This window comes from Amia ocellicauda, chromosome 10, assembly GCF_036373705.1.
Source record: "Amia ocellicauda isolate fAmiCal2 chromosome 10, fAmiCal2.hap1, whole genome shotgun sequence".
Lineage (NCBI taxonomy): Eukaryota > Metazoa > Chordata > Actinopteri > Amiiformes > Amiidae > Amia > Amia ocellicauda.
The window spans coordinates 20,424,948-20,441,878 of NC_089859.1; the positions used below are offsets into that span (position 1 = coordinate 20,424,948).

Here is a 16,931-nt window from a genome sequence, read left to right on the forward strand (position 1 = left end):
CGGTGTGTTTAGTCATTCGCTCAGGTCCTGGGCGAGGATTACTTACAGCCGCTGCAGTATAAACACACGGCAGAGTTGAAGACCAGCTTAGAGGGGTCCGGCGATGGGAAAACAGGTAAAAATGGAGACTCCAGCTCACTGCTGCGTGAAGCGAAAGGTATTTCAACACGCTTCTCAAACAATCTGGGATGATACGAGTACTTGTAATTGTCACCTAACACCTTTTTTTTTTTTTTTTTTTTTTTCTTCAGAATTGCTTGCAGATCTGCAGACGCTCAAAGACGGGATCCTGCAGGAGTACAGTCGCCTGGCAGACCTGCAGGCCATGCTGAACACCGACTGCAACAAGGTGAGAGCGGCCTGGTGAACCTGTGCGCTGCCCATCCTCAGAACAGAATCAGGGTCCCATGAGCTTACTTAACACAAACCTGCAGAGACCGACAGACAGATGACACACGACAGAGTGTTGAGTCTGGTTTCCTTGTGTTTCAGCTGGAGGAGCTGCATACGGCATACGACGAGCTGAAGAGACGCAGTGAGGACGAGATCCGCAGCCTGCGAGAGCAGCTCGACCGCGCTTCCACCAGCGCCCAGGACTCCAGCCATCTGCAGGACTTCCAGCAGCAGCGCAGTGATCTGGAGCAACAGCATGGGCAGGAGCTGCAGCGTCTGCGCGGGGAGATGGAGCAGCATCACGGGCAGGAGCTACAGCGTCTGCGTGGGGAGATGGAGCAGCATCACGGCCAGGAGCTGCAGCGTCTGCGCGGGGAGATGGAGCAGCATCACGGCCAGGAGCTGCAGCGTCTGCGCGGGGAGATGGAGCAGCATCACGGCCAGGAGCTTCAGCGTCTGCACAGGGAGATGGATCAGCAGCACGGGCAGGAGCAGCAGCGTCTGCGCAGCCACTACCAGCAGCAGGCGAAGGACGTGGAGGAGCGCTACACCACTGAGCTGCTTCTGTTGAAACAGCGGCTGCACGAGCTCAGTGGACAACCGTTCAGGTCAGCATCAGTGTTGAGATGGTGAAGGATGTGGCCGACTTCCACGGGTCCCCATGTAGACGGCTGGGATTTTAGTGCATCATCATGTAGGCGACAGGATCCCCGAGTCCAGAGTCAGTCCAGCGCTTGTGCAAGTGTTCCCTCCCAGCCACCATTGTTACTTTATCCGATTTCACTTTGCATTGATCTGTAGAAACCAGCTTTTGTCTTCACGATCTGCTGGGAAGAGTTTAGATGTTGCAAAAGAGGACAGATTGTTGTATGTTTCACTTGAAGATGTTGGCTTGGAGGGGGGGGGGGGGGGATTTTATTTCCTCTCGGTGGACCTCAAACATTGATGAGGTTCCGGTGATGCAGAGAGAGCAGGAGTGCGTATCGCAACCCGACACCAGGCCAGACAGACACCTGACCCCCCCGCCATTCAGCCACAGCGATCACAGCTCCTACAGCAACCTCGTTAGTGCCTCTTACAGAACTTTCTAATTAGACTGCTCTGTCTGCTTCCAAGGGGCTTCACTCTCCATAATTGAGGAAGTCTGTCAGTCAAATCTCTGATGTAAAGCAAAGGGTCCAGTTAGTCCAGTTCAAACCTTTTTATCACCCGTTTACAGAGTTAGAGGTAAAGAAGAATGGGATTGTTTTTTATTTTTTGTATACAGTTCTCTTCTGTGTTTATATTCAAACATAATATGCAGGTTCGTATTGCATTGCACACACACACACCCAAACACACACACAAACATATTTTGCTCTCGATGAAATGCTGTGATCGTTTAGCCCTCCCTGCCTGATGGATATTTTGAGTGATGGATTTCCTTTCGGTGTGTTTAAAGGAGTGTCTGTCCGGTGCTGTGGGGGTGCAGCACAAAGAGAGGGGACTCTCGGCTGGACTGGTTTAAAAGCCCTTACAGTTCATGGTAGATGTGAACAGCGGCACACAGATCTGTTTTGTAGCAAAGAAGGTGGTTTTGGTGCCATCTGCTGGCCTGGTAGTAAAGTGAACAAAACCTTTTTATATTATGGAGATTGTTCTTCAGTCCAGGGGGATAAAGACATTTTCCTTACTCTTGTACCTGTAGAATTGTGTTAGAGATGAAAGTGTAGTGTTTATATGAGCCCCCTTTGCATTTATTTATATATATATATATATATATATATATATATATATATATATATATATATATATATATATATTATTATGATTTTTTATGATTTTTATTCTTTCCATTTAAATAAAAGTATTATACAAGTAATACTTAACATAAGTAATGTATATTATAATAACATATAAGTAATAATATAATAATTATATTATATAAGTGTTAATAATTATTTTAAACATTTTAAAATTAAATATTACATACATATATAAGTGTAATATCAGAAATGCTTCAGTTTGATGAATTTCAGTCAAGTTGGCTTGCAAAGTAACAGATTAAGCCGGCAGTACAGTTAGCCTTTTTCTTTGTTTATGATATTATTGCTTCTTGAATCCATGCATTGACCGTGTTTCTCATGTCCTCCAGTGCCTCCAGCGAGACGCACCTCTCTGTGCACAAGGAGCCGCAGAGCAGCGAAGACCTCAAGGTAGGCCTTTGCTCTTCTCCAAACATCTTTGATCATCCTGTATTTTCTATGCATATTCCTTCATCAATGTTCTTTATAAATGCCGTATCACCACATCCTCTGGGAACTGCTGATTTAATGTGAATTAAAAGGCGCAATGAGCCGTCGTTAAGTGGAATACAGCCTGTGGCGAGCGCACGTCTCCACTTCTCGCAGGAAGCGGCACAAAGAGGCCAGGCTGAGAGCTGGGGGAGGGGGCATTGAGGGGAACAGTGTAATTACATAACCTGGACTATGTCTATAGTTTACTGCATGAGAGACCAATTTCCTCGTGCATGGCAGAGCCGGGGCTTAAAGATGCCCGTGTAGGGTTGCTCTCCATTCCTCCAGTGGTGCTGAGCAGCGACTGCGCTTGGCATCCAGCCGCGGTCAGTGCAGGAGGCTGAGAGACCGGTGGATAGATCTGTAGCTGTGCTGAAGGGTCTGGGGTGAATTTCACTGATTCTTCCTCCTGAGACTGACACGAAGGCTGCTCTTGGTCTTTGACTGATCTGTTATAGTGCAGCAGCTCAGGAAACTATTTAAACATGTTGAAGGGAAAGTAATCTCACCCCACTGCGTTCCCAGGCAGAGGACGTGGATCCAGAGGTGGTCCTCCGAAGCCCCAAGACCGCGGGACTCACCCAGCAACTGCAGGTCCTGCGCAGGGCCTTGTATGCCAAGTACCTCCAGGAGGTGACTGCCCTGAAGGAGCAGCACAGCGCTGAGCTTGAGCGGCTGGAAGCCAGGCTGGGGGAGCAGCACCGGGCCGAACTGCAGGCTGTGCGTGAGGAGCTGAGCCGCCCAGACAAGCACGACCCCGAGGGCATGAACGGGGAGGACCGGTCTATCGAGGGCCCCGGGGCCGAGGAGCAGGGGGCCCCCCAGAGCAGCAGTGCCGTGGAGCAGCAGCACCGGGAGAGGATAGAGGAGGAGATCGCCAAGGTACTGTCTTTATCTGCTTTGGCTTTTTCCAGGGGCACCCAGGTACAGAGGCTCTGGTGAGTTCTTGCGTTTGCTCCAGCTGAGTCCCTAGATTACTTTCCTGAGATAAATGTGCTAAATATGACCTTTTGTCATTAAATGTATATTGTCTGCTGTTACGATAGATTAAATTTAAGTAAAGCTGTGACAAAAAAAGAGACATGTTGTCTTAGAGTGCTGTACACACTTATTTCTGCAGGGGTGGGAAAGAGCAAAATATGATCAGTATCTATTCAGTCGTTTAAGCTGTTATGTTTTTGTTTCTCCTCAAGCATGTTGCCATGATTTGGTGATCAGGATTTCATTTGTCTGTTTCCATTGACGTATTTGTACATGTCTCGTTCACTCAGGTGATCGTGCAGATGTCCGTGGAGTTCGCCCAGCAGACGGAGCTGGCGAGAATCAATCGCCAGGCCAGAGAGAGCGCACCTGGGCTGCAGGCACTTTGCGGAGACCTGGAGGGGGAGCTGGAGGCCCAGGGCAATGCGTTCCATGGAGAAATGGGTCCGGGACAGGAGCCAGGGATGCCGCGGGACACGGAGCGAAGGCTGCTGGAGGAGAAAGAAGAGCTGGAGAACGTGCTGAGGGAGAGGACGGCAGATGTGCTGTCTCTGAGAGAGCGGCTGCGGCAGATGGGTAGCACTCCGCTCATGGTGGACAAGGAGTGCCAGGCAGCTGTTGCCCAGAGCGTTTCCTCCGATCACTTGGATCATCCCGGGCTGGGAACGTCATTCGTGATTCTGCAGAAGGAAACGGTAAGATCCAAACACTCCAGACTGATCGTCTATTGATCTTTTATAAGGTGCAAGTCAGGGCTGTTCCAGCCGACCCCCTGGTGAGTTTCCTCTTGAATCTGTGCAGTTTGATTGTCTCTCTGTAGCTCCTTTGGTCCTCTAGTTACATCACTCAGACCGCAGCCTCCAGGGCACATCACCACGCACAAATGCAAGCTGACATCGTGAGAGCACTCACCCTGGACAAGCTTAAAAACCCATCACACTGAAGGCTGGCTTTCACTGGGACTCGGAGAGATGCAGGAGTGTGACTCTTTACGGGTTTTATGTCTCTTTCAGGCGTGTGGTTGTTGACCAGAGATGTTGACCAGGTCTATGTGATCTAAACAAGTGTCGGGTATGTCCCCCTGGCAACTGTGGCAATGCAGAGCACAACACCTACAGACCTTAATTATGGGTCAGCACAAAACCTGCTTTAAAGCATCCAACCTCCTCGGTGAAACAGACCTAGTAATTGAGCTGTGCAGTCCTGGCCCCCACAGGCTGCTGTTGGTTGACAATGCACTAGCCTCGCACATAGCGGCAGTGTTTCAGGACTATCGGCATCCTGGCTGCTGTCAGCTCGGCAATTGTGCCCTGGGCTGAACCATTCCTCGCGCAATTGTTCTGTGTAATTGCATCACGTTTACACCGTGACCTTTGACAGTTTCTTGTTGAACATGTGTTGCCTGGGTGTTGGGCAGCAGCTGCCAAATCGTAATCCACTTTCAGAAATAAGGGTAACGTGCCAAACCTGAGAGGAATGTAATGGTAAAGCATTAAAGTCCACAGCACTCTCGTTGACACGGGCCAGGAGTCTACAGCGCTTTCATCGCCCGATTCCCTCGCCTTCGCCTCAGTTACAGTAGTGAGAGGTAGGCCCTGAGTGACGATACGGTTGGGCGCCGGGACGCATTCCTGCCACCGGGGATCTGAACGGCTTTATCTCTCTGTGGAGGTTGAGAGAGAAGGTGTCGCCGCTGGGAGGGCAGAGGCCCACGAGACTGATATGCAAAGCAGCGGCACACGGAGTGAGCAGGTAACCCGACACTGTTCAAACAAAAGAGCATTGATCTGCTGAAAGGTGTGTGGAGCTGCGGTCGAGGTTTCCTCCGAGACCAGGGGTCTGCCGTTGGCCATGGCTGATCTTGGTGGCTCTTCCCTGCGAGTGTGGAACGCCTCGCGTCCCGCAGTGTGTCTTGGGCTCTTTGTGCGTCTCCTGCCGTGAGCTGGGGACTTGTTTCCACCGCCGCACTTCACAGGTGCCGCTGTCGCCATGGCAGCGTACAGGAGGGATTGTTTCAATAGCAAACAATAGCAGACTGCCTCACCGCTCGCTCTGGCCAGGTTTGACCTGCCTTAGAGCTGCCACACACCCTGCTGAAGGAGCAGCCTGTTACTCCTAACCTCGCAGTCCAGTACTGGTGACTCGCGGTGCTGGTGGGGGGAGTGCCAGTGGGACCAGCATGACCGGGTTCTTGTCTCTGTTGTCCTTTCTGCCTCTGCGTTCGCTGGGGCTGGGGCAGGGCGAGGGGCGCGGCTGCCAGGAGGCGTCCCCGGAGGAGGCAACGCTGCGCGAGACCCGAGGAGACAGTGAGGGCCCGGCTGATGTCATCACCGCCGAGAGGTGCGTAAGGGAATGGCGGTGGGGGGGGGGGTGCACTGGTGGACTTCTGTGCCAACGCAGTTCATCTTGCCATGTGCTGTTTAATACAAATCTTTACTGTAATAATAATTGTAATTAAATAGTGACACCTGTAAAATATTTTTTAAAATATATAATGCTATGAAAGCAACCTTAAGATACTGTGTAACAAAAAGCATTTGCTTGAGAGAAATTGAACTGAGGACAGAGTTGACCTTTGCCTCAAATGCCTTTCACATCCATATTCGTATGCCTGTATGCCTGTATGCATGTATGTATGTATGCGTGTCTGTGCTCATGGTTGACAACACCGAGATGAGTGTGAATGTTTGTTTGCGTCTGGGCTGTTCTGCAGGGACCGGCTGAGGGAGGCAAACGTCAGGCTGCGCCAAGTGCTGTGTGACGTGCTGAAGACCACTGCTGCGGCCGAGGAGACCATAGGGCGCCATGTGGAGGGCCTGCTTTCCCCGGCGATTAAAGCTCCCCCCCAGCTGACCGGCACTGAGGAGACCTGGGGGCCAAATGGCACAGAGACCCGGGCCCCCCACGGCACACTGAACCGCAGACCGGCTGGGGGTGTGTATGGATTAATGGCGCTTAAGCACGCGCTCACACACACAACTTATTCACCCATTCACTCTCACTCACATACAAACACACACACAAACATACTTCACACACATACTCACACTCATTCACTCTCTCAAATATAATAATAGGTAACCAATTACTGTGTGAGGCTGGCACAGAGAGACCCTGATGTGTTGGTAAAACTGACGATTTGCACGCTGCTAGGTGTGTAATTCAGGTGAGAGATCTGGAACAAGTGCTGTTTTCCCATGATCCGAAAACCAGGACCTGTTGGACTACATCAAAGACGAGTTTGTCTCCCAAATCTTCCCTCTGCATCCTCACGGTCAGCAAGGCAGCAGACAGTTGAGCCGCCTTCCCCAATACAGCAGGCCGCCCCTAATGTTGAACTCAGAGCTGAACCCCACGTCCCCTCGGCGCCCGGTGCTGTGCCCTGACTGTCTCTGTCCCTGGGACTCTCATCAGCGGCGCCCAGCACACCCGCACTCGCTCTCTCTCTCCGGCAGGCTGTTACAGCGGTGATTACAGATCTGTTTATCTTGTCCAGAAAAGCAGCTTAGTTCAGCTAATAACGCAGACAGATGTATGCCCCCCCACCCCATCCCCCGGATCCATGCGCTTGGTAATCTGGGTGATTTGGGGATCATCCTGACATATGTGGTTTACAGGTCGTGATGCGAGGGATTTACACTTTCCTGACAGGACAGGGCGGGGGGGTTCAGGTCATGGTGAAACTCAGTCTGTGTGAGAGGCGCGTCACATTACAAGTGCACTACTCCGAGCCAAGCGGTTCTGACATGTCATTAACATGTCAAAACCGCTTGGCTCGGAGTAGTGCACTTGTAATGTGACGCGCCTCTCACACAGACTGAGTAGACACGGGCACAGTGTCTTACAAAGGAGGTAGGATTTTAAGACCGCTGGAATTTAAATTAAATATAAATGAATAAATAAATACAAATCACCTGGATTTATGGGATAAACATGACATGGCACACTAATCTCAGCTGGACTTATAACATGCGCAGCTGAACTTGTTCAGTGTACCTTGTGTTCAGTGTGTGTCACTTTAAGGATTTGAAAACCGAAGCTGAAATAATATTGATAACATTGTCTTATCTGACATTGCGGTGCTGCGTGTCTCACATTGTCCTGCATCGGCATGTGTGGCTGTGGACAGGACTCTGTGGGTCACAGTGTGCCCCTGCAGGACCAGGCCGAGCAGCAGTGACTGACACCACTAAACCACAATGACTTGGTGCAATAGAACGATGTGCCATCCTAACAACTTGATTTGTTTACCTATTTTTTAAAGGATTTGAAGCTGCTTCTAGGTTTTGCCTGCCTTTTTTCACACAGTTACCCTCTGTGATGTAGACTATGTTCTCGTGGGCCGGCTGTTTGTTTTGTCTGTGTTCAGTGTGGAGCCCATCGGTTTGAGTGGAGAGGAGGAGACGCATTAATTGTCACACCTCAGCAGCTTTGACACTTATTTTGTTTTCCTTCATTTCCTGACAGTGGCACGTCCGCTTGTTTTTGTTTTGTTCCTCTTGAAGCCCCGTGCCAGTTTCCCACCAGAAATGATGCCTCTGTCTCCGCGAGCGAGTCTTGTGCTCTCACCGTCGCCCCCAAGCAGTGTCCAAATTAAAGACATCGCAGAGAAAAATGATCAGTTTGCTTTTTGTTGTCGTGTTAATGGCTCATTACTTTATGTGTTTTCCTGCTCCAGACACTCCCGCGGAGCCGTGCGGTGCCAGCCAGGCCGGGGGGGATGACGGGAGTGTGTGGTCGCGGGGCACGGAGTCGGACGAGGGACTGGAGATGTCTCGGGGGCTCCTTCCAGGAGGCCTGCTGTCCCCCACCGGCCTGGAAATGGACACAGAGGAGGCCTGGGCCACCGTCAGCTCCCGCCTGCAGGCAGCGGTGGAGAAACTGCTGGAGGCCATCACCAAGACCACCAACCAGGTATTCCCATCCCGCCACCCCAGCCCCCTGAATGAGATCCCACCCTCTGGAATAATTTACAGCGGCCGAGCAAAGTCTTGTTTGATTTCATTCAGGATTTTCTGTTATTTTTGTCTACTGTGAAGAACGCAGGTGTTGGTTAACGACACAGGGGGGCGCTGTAAGCTTGTGCTGCAGAGAGGTTTGATTTATTCAGATCTGTTGCTTGATCCCAAGTCACTCGCTGCCCCCATCCCTGTCCCTGTCCCTGTCCCTCCCAAGACACACTGGAGACTTGCTCCTTCTGTGGAAAAGTGGTCCGGGCACTGGCTTGTTTGCGTTGTGGATTTGGAAGGGACTTAATCTGCCAAGCTGTGATCTGCTGCCTCTGCCCAGGGTCTTCCCCTTCCTGCTCTGGTGCCCTGAGGGGGCAGTTTCACACGTGTACAAGTATCTGAAGATCTTCCTACCTCAAGGCTATTTATTTTTCTTTCCTTGTTGATTATTTAAAGGTGAGAGATCATCAGCATCCCCTTTCAGTTTCATCCCAGAAACAACATGGTGTATCACCATGTTTATTTTCAACAAAAATAAAACCGTAACCGTATTATTGGACGAGAGGGTCTTTAATTTTGTTGGCCTCCTTCCCTAATTAAAGAAGATTGATGTGAAAGTGTACTCTGACCCCCCGACAAGAACAAGCAGGTGACCTTAAATCAATAGAACTCACTGGCGTGTTTAAATAGGGTCCAGATGTATGTTGGCACCTGCGTTTCATTGCTGCCTTGTGATTGTAATGCCGTTTCGCACATTGCAGAAGAGAACCGCAGCAATACTACAGCTGAGCAGCCTGCTCTCTCAGTAATGGGTCTCTCTTGTGAACTTGGTGTTGTTTCTGTGTGTCCTCTGTAAAAGCTGGCCCAGGTGAGGTGGAGAACAGCTGCTGCCTGAGACTCCTGGTATTCTCTGCCTCAGGGTGACATGCCTCTCCACACACGTTTGTCAGTTCACTTTTTCCTCTCTCTCCTTTGACTGGTATGAGGTTAATTATTAGTGGAGACATTTTCTTGCACTCGCAGAAAGTTGCGTAGGAGCCGTAGTTTGTGGGACGGAGTTTAAACTGCTGTCTGTGAGACTTGGCGAGAGGGAGAAATGTCTTATAGAGGGAGTGGCTGTGGTGGAGTTGGGCTGTGCTTTCCGTTGTTCTTTAACCTGCTCTGCTAGGTGATATTTGTTTCCTAAAGCCGTGGGAATTGCACTTGGGGCTACATGGTTTGATTTGCTACAGTTCACACCACCAGTCCTGGTAATTAAATCTGGCATTTAGGTTTTCAGCTTCAGGAAGCTTTGTGTGGGGGAGAGCTGTTCCCTCGTTAAAGGTCCGGTGTAGCGTGATGTGGAAAGAGCAACCGGCAAATGCAGAGCAAGGATTCGGCCCGGGGGAAACTGCCTGAGGGAATGAAGACTGGGAGTTTGGGTGTTTGTCTCTGGTAGAGATCTGTACACCCAGTGCATCGGCCCCCAGAGAGAAGGCTACTCTGCATCTCTTTCAGAGGTCTGGGTGTCCGCTGAAGAGAGAGGCCTTCTCCCTCACACGAAGACACGCAAACCTGTCAGAACAGTTCACAGACTTTACCGAGGAAGCCAATCCAGTCGGACGGCCTTCCTTTGCAGGGTGTTCTCCTGTGTGCAGACTACCTGCCTAACAGCCTGGAGGCAGAGCACTAAGCCACGCCTGCTGCCCCCCCACGCACACACACAACACACACACACACACACACACATCCTGTACGAGCTCACATTGCAGGAAGTGCCAGGTATTCCTTGCCTGTGCTGAACACGGGCAGCACAGACTTTGGGACAGGACTTCTGATTCTGCTGGGTTTCTTTTTTCTTTTTTGCCTGGCTGGTTTTGTTGTCATTCCCACAGACGAGTTTGGCAGGAAGTGGTTAATGGGCTGTGAGTTTTCCCTGGGAGCTGTTGCCGTGGAGGCATGAAATTGTTAACGAGGTTACTTCTGGATCCATAGAGAGAGAGAAGGAAAGAGAGAGAGTGAGAGAGAGAGGGTGCCAACACTAAGGGAGAGCAGAGAGGGAACGGAGTTTATCATCTACTTCACAGTTTTTAAACTACTTTAGGAAACTTTTCTTGAAGATGTGCTGCTTCTAACCAGTGGGACTCGGGAGAGGACTGTGGGAACAGCAGCCTGGACTGTTTCACCAGCAGAATTGATTGCGTTTAAATTAATTGCACCCTTTCTCTGTGAACTCCGGGGCCTCTGTGTTTGCGGATGCTTTAATCTCCTCCGTGTTTACCTGGGAGCCGTGTGATTGCCTGCGTGCGCCGCAGCGTGTTGTTTGCTCAAGGCTCTTCTGGGCAGCTTCATAGAGACAGTTGCTTAGCTGTGCAATGTTCCCGCTGGACCGTGTGTCGGGACCTGGCCACTTCAACACTGACCGCCACCTTCAGGAATGACCCGGGCAGCAGCGCACGAGTAGCCCAGGAGGCAGCCTGTCCCTCCCCAGGATGGACTCCTATCGGACTTACTGGAAGAACAGTCGCCCAGGGGGCCTGTGGGTGGAGGGCCAGGATGAGGACGTGTACGAGGTGGAGTCGCGCATCCCCCTGCCCCGGCCCTTCGCTCTGCCCACCAGTTTGAACGAGAAGAACTCAGTGGTGGTCCACACGCAGATCTCACATGTCAACCACATCAGCAATGGCCACCTGCTGCGCGTCGTGTCCAAGATCTCCCTGCCCACCCCGCCTTATACCGTGAGTGCGCTTCGTGACCGGGGCGGACGGACCCATCCCTGCCCTGTCGCACCAACGTTATCAATTGTACTGTGGCTAGGGAAGGAAGCAAATATATATATTATTACTATTAGTTATTTTTTTTTATTTATTTTTTTACAGCTTAGGTAGCTATTAAATATTGATTCTCCTGTTTGTTTGCAGCGTTTGGTAGTAATATCTAAGTATGTTGGACTGACTGTAGTTTTGAACTTCATCAGAATTGTAGAGAATAGTGTTGGAAATAGTGTTGTTGCCAAGCAGTATTCCAACATTATTAGTATTTTATGTCATTTTGTTTTTGTCTGGGGGTTTGCCAATGGGCATCTGTGAGCATTTAACTAAATACGATAAGAAAAAACTTTGCATTGTAACACCGTTTTTGTGTGTTCAGAAATTTATTTCCGTTCACTATCAGAAGGTTTCCCTAATTTTACACCAACACAGCTTGAATGTCTGTGTATTCATCCTGCCTTGACAACAATTGTTTATTCCCTCTATGTGGGGTGGAAAATTGGCAAGTGTCTGAGACAACGCAGATCGCTTTAATCTCATCAGCTAGAAAAGTGATTGTATATCGTGGTATTAAAAGCTTAGGTTGCATTATCTTTTTAAATCTTTATCATATATTAATACCTAAATAAGAATTAAGTATTTTAATGTCTGTTTAGTCCTCTTGAATATAGGCCCTCTGACCAGAATTATTAAAAGGGTTTAAATCAAATTAATCAACACCAAGACAGTTTATGTAACCAGGATCCTGAGCATCTTACACCCCAGATCACCCCCAGCACCCTCAAATGTCTGGGCTGCTGCGTGCTTAGTGTCGCTGTGTTGTGCGGTTGTGTTCTAGCCATACTGAGTGTCGCTGTGTTGTGCGGTTGCGTTTTATTTGGGTTCTGAGTGTCGCTGTCTTGTGCAGGTGTGTTCCAGACGGGTGTTGTGTGGTTTGTGTTCTACCTGGGTTCTGAGTGATGCTGTGTTTCAGCTGGAGCACGCCCGGGTGACGGAGACGGAGCTGATGCGCGAGTCCTTCAGACACAACGCGGAGATCAACGAGCTGATGCACCGACAGGAGGAGCTGCAGGAGCGCCTTGCGGAGGAGAGCAAGGCCCGCGAGCAGCTGGCGCTGGAGCTGCACCGCGCCGAGGGTGAGTGTGTGCACCAGGGGGGCGCATTTATGTAGGTATAGCCTACATAAAGCCTAGGTGAGACTGTGTTGTACAGATAGTTGGGATGATGATGTTGGGATGGGAAGTATAGACACCGTGCCGTTTTTGCTGGTACAGCGTCATGTCACCCTGTTGCTGAAGTCCTGGGCTGCACCTGCTCCATGAGAGCATGCTGTCCCACGGGTAGCTCCCCCCCGCGCAGGGGACAGGTGCAGGACGAGGTCCCCGCTCTGACCTGCAGATGTTCCTTCTGCTAATTCGCATCATAATGACGAAACATGAGCCAGGGAAGAGGATACTCTTGTTGCTGTTGAGGAGTGGATCCTCTCGTTACCAGGCAGGTCACTAAGGCGTGGCCCATTCTGTGTGACAGGGTGACACTTATACCCTTGTGTCGTTGTCAGCCTTCTGGCGCAGCGACGATGTCCTGTGTGGTAATTGCACAGGTGAGGTGTGGAAATACTGGTTAGGCCTATGCAGTCCTTAGCAGGTCGCCTGTTTTGGCAGCTGTGATCATTCCCTCGTGACTGGCGGTGATTCGCACCTGCCAGTGTCACTACACAAATATCTGAAAAATTACTCAGCATTCGATTGGAAGCCAGTTTGCTGCATAAGGACCATTTACACTGACATGACTACTGTACAGGTCGTTCCCAATTGACTGATCCGGAGGGAAACCATGATTATTGGAAGCATATCACACCCAGCGATCAGTGTATCGGATTTGAACACATTGTTTGACCAGCAACACTGCGCTTTCCCCTGCAGTTCATGATAACGGAGTTACAGAGGAATGTGAACACAACGGTCAATGCTTGTGCGCCGCAGTAGTGAGGGAGCCACGCGTCTGTGGGTTTCCAATGACAGATGGATTGGATCATACGTGTCGGGACACGCTTGTCCAAACACACGGCCCGGGCTGCCTCTCGTGCCTCCATCAATGCCTTACAGATTGCCAAATGATTGATTTTTGATGGGGTGGGGTACGAGAACACAAGCACCTCTGAGATTATGGAACCAGGTGAAAGGATAGGCCTGTTGACATGGGCCAAACACAGGGAGAGGCTGAAGCGTTAACAAGTCCTACCCTGAGCGCGTGCAAACCAGCCTTTTACTGCGATTCTCCACATTCCTTTCATTGGCCTCCCTCGCTCTGAAGCCATAAAACCATCTGGTGCTCTGCGTTACAAAGGTCAGTTGCATCTATCTGATGAGTGACGCGTCACGCATCGCCCACATTCATGGAAAGCAGAATAAGAATAGCCGCTGGTCGCCTTCCTGAGTGCGTTAACTTTAATCTAGACACCGAGATGATTTGCAATACAAATGTGTTCCTAATACTGAAATAGACCCCCACGCCTCTGCTGTCGATTGTGTCGGCTACAGTCTGCGTCACGAGAACAAATATATCACTTTTCTTCCCCTCATATTGGGCCTGAAATGCATTTTATGTGTAGCATGAATCTCTATAATTTGATTGAAAATTTTCCGGAATGATTTGTCATTTTGAAAATAGTCCCTTGAGTTTAATTTATTTTCAGTATCCAGTAGAATATGATCAAAGCAAGATGTCTTCTGTTATTGTGACCTCAGACCTTTTTTAGTGGGTGACACAACTGTGATAAGTTTCGCGATAAACATTTTCATTTAGATTTGACTTTTTTCTTTAATTCTTTAACGCAAACCCATACGTGTGTCAGCTCAGAGCCACATTGAGACCTCAATCAACAATGCTGGCCTCGTGAGGTCGGGAGGTCACAGGTTTTATGGTGAATGTCATGGAAATCCAGAATAAATTTGGGTACTTTACAGATTACATGTAAATGCAGGCGTGATGAAGTGTGACAGCGGTGGACAGGATGGGGGCTTGGTTGGCTGACGCGCAATCCTAAAATTGTGTTCGTATTTTCTATGTCCCCCGCCTTTTCTTTAATTATAGCTGAATAGAACTGCTTACATTTTTAATGAGACCGCGGCACCACTGTCCTGAGGGAACCCACAGCCCTTCCCAGCCTGCTCTGTGCCATTGTGATTTTTTGGCCAGGCCGTGCCGCGCAGGGCTCTTGCTGTGTTTTTGTAGGTTTTACGCATAAAACATCCATTCATCCGCATGTCTGAAACGTGCTCTGCATTCCAGGACTCCCTAATGAGTTTAATGAGCTTTCTCAGGCGGAACCAGTGTTCCCGCCTCCACACTCCTCTCTGTGTAGCTCCGCTGGGATGTGAACTGGGCTCGGGGATGTGTGGCTCCGCTGTGTGGCCCCTCTGTGATGTTAACGGAGTTCAACAGCTTGGTTCCCCTCGCACCCCAACACAGTTCACCGTTTATTCTTGTTTGCATGCTCCTGTATTTTCTTGTTTTATTGTATTGTAAAGGCACTGTTGACAGGAGCTCAGCTTGCAGGGCTATGGATTGATATTGACGGTTTGTGCCTTGTCACGTTTTGTTGCATTTAGTTTTTGGAAGTCTCTCCTAAAATGTTTTTATTTTTTGTCTCTGAACTATACACCCTTTTTCTGGAATGCATGGCATTTTATAATGCAGGGAATCATTACACATTTTGTCCTGCAGTGCCGTTGATATCATGTGTGTCTGGGTGGGGTCCCGGGGCATTTATTCATAGGTTCCTCTTGCCTTTTTTTTTTTTTTTTTTCCTTTTCTTGTTGGACTCGTTTTCCTTTACTCGACGCAGGTGTGTTTCTGACATGAGTTTGTCAAAGCAGGCCTGTGGTTGATTGCTCAGAGAGGTGTGCCTTAGGCTAGCAAAAGTGTCTGCTGTAGAGTGTCATCGTACAATGATACAATATCTGACTGCGTTCAAGAGCTTTATTCAAACCCAGTGTCTTATTGCACAGAAGCCTTCATGTCATAATTTCGGAGCAGCGTGGCCGGGCTTGTGGGGAGGGAGTGCTGGGCTGTTTCAGTGCACTGTGCTCTGATGATGGGGGTTGTTCTGTTTAGGACATACCAACACACTCACAATAGCACTATCAACACTGGTTTTGTTGGTGGATAAGCCAAGTTGACATGGTGTGTCTGTCTGTCTGTGTGTGCACTCTGCAGGGCTGATTGACGGCTACACGGACGAGCGCACCCTGATGTCGCAGCAGGTGTGTCAGAAGGAGGAGCTACTGCAACACCTGGAGGAGGAGCTGCGCGTGACAGGCAGCCGTCTACAGGAGCTTGAACAGGAGAGGCAGCTGGTGCAGCAGGAGAGGGAGCTGCTGAGCCGCCAACAGGATGCCATGCGGGACGGGGCCGGCCCCCGAGAGCTGTGTGGGTACCTTCCCTTCTCCCTACACACACTCACAACCCCCCACTCTGCACACACTCACACACTTGCACACACACACTGCAGCCCCCGAGAGCTGTGTGGGTACCCCCACTTCTCCCTACACACACTCACACTGACAAACACATAAACACATGCATATACACACACTGACACTGAGGCACCAGAGAGTTGTGTGCATACTCCCCATTCACCCTACACACACACACACACACACACACACACACACTGATACCGCAGCATCAGAGAGCTGTTTGTGTACCCCCCTTCAACCTACATACACTCACAATCCCCCCCACCCTACACACTCTGAAAAACACTCACACTCACACTGCAGGCCCCCGAGCCGTGTCGGTTTCAGAGCTCTTCTTGCTATACTTTAATCACGACACGTGCCGCGAAGTATCTTTCAGAGACGAGATCGGCTGGTCAGGTATGGGTGAGATGTGCCTACTCTGTACAGTGAGAGCAGAGTGACCGTCTCTGTGGGAGACAGTGAGGGGGTATGAATGCCTGGGGGAGACGCTAACAAACACTTCTTCCAGCACTGCGCTCACGTCCCCCTGCAGACACGCCTCACGGTTCAGAGCCGACAGGCCTGGACTTCTCTTCTCTCCTCTGCTCTCTCTTCCTTTCCCGAAGCCGTGTCTAATGGCCGCAAGTGAACTCTTGTGCTCTCTTGTTCTCTCAGGTCTAGTTGAAGCTGCAGTTGATGCAGCTCCTGAAGCAGGTGTGTTTACCTTCGAGCATGGCCATTGTGTTGTTGAATATGTGTTTAATCGGGTGGCACACCGCGAGATAAAACATTGGTGGATCCTGTGACTGCTCACAGCTTAGAGCTTGCTTGCCTTGGGCTCACCTACTCACTCTTACTAACCTGTTGCTCTGGCTTCTGATTTTTTTATCTGTTTTTATAGTTTTCTTAAGTGAATGTATGAATATGTACCGGTTTGTTCATAGTGAGCATAATATCATACTCGTGCACTAAACCTTGCACGATAAGGATCTCCTGATCTGCAATCATCTGCATTCGTTTGATATCTGAAAGAAAAGCGAAGGAATCTCATTGAGACCAGGATTACAGATCGCTCTCTCCCTCTCCCTTTTTCTCTCTCTTTCTCTCTCCCTCTCT

General features: G+C 49.9%; 1 protein-coding gene across 8 annotated transcripts in view; it reads left to right on the top strand.

The window, feature by feature from the left end:
- Positions 1–16,931, top strand: part of akap9 (A kinase (PRKA) anchor protein 9) — a 61,558-nt gene that overhangs the window by 23,348 nt on the left and 21,279 nt on the right. For 5 of the 8 annotated variants that reach the window (XM_066715447.1, XM_066715450.1, XM_066715449.1 and 2 more), the window contains exons 12-23: positions 13–157; positions 252–349; positions 493–1,001; positions 2,528–2,588; positions 3,195–3,551; positions 3,941–4,345; positions 5,890–5,990; positions 6,364–6,584; positions 8,329–8,564; positions 12,323–12,485; positions 15,571–15,783; positions 16,491–16,529. In XM_066715447.1, the coding sequence (XP_066571544.1) occupies positions 13–157; positions 252–349; positions 493–1,001; positions 2,528–2,588; positions 3,195–3,551; positions 3,941–4,345; positions 5,890–5,990; positions 6,364–6,584; positions 8,329–8,564; positions 12,323–12,485; positions 15,571–15,783; positions 16,491–16,529 (2,548 nt within the window). The remainder of the gene's footprint in view (positions 1–12; positions 158–251; positions 350–492; positions 1,002–2,527; positions 2,589–3,194; positions 3,552–3,940; positions 4,346–5,889; positions 5,991–6,363; positions 6,585–8,328; positions 8,565–12,322; positions 12,486–15,570; positions 15,784–16,490; positions 16,530–16,931) is intronic. The other 3 variants (XM_066715451.1, XM_066715454.1, XM_066715452.1) reach the window with 2 other exon arrangements.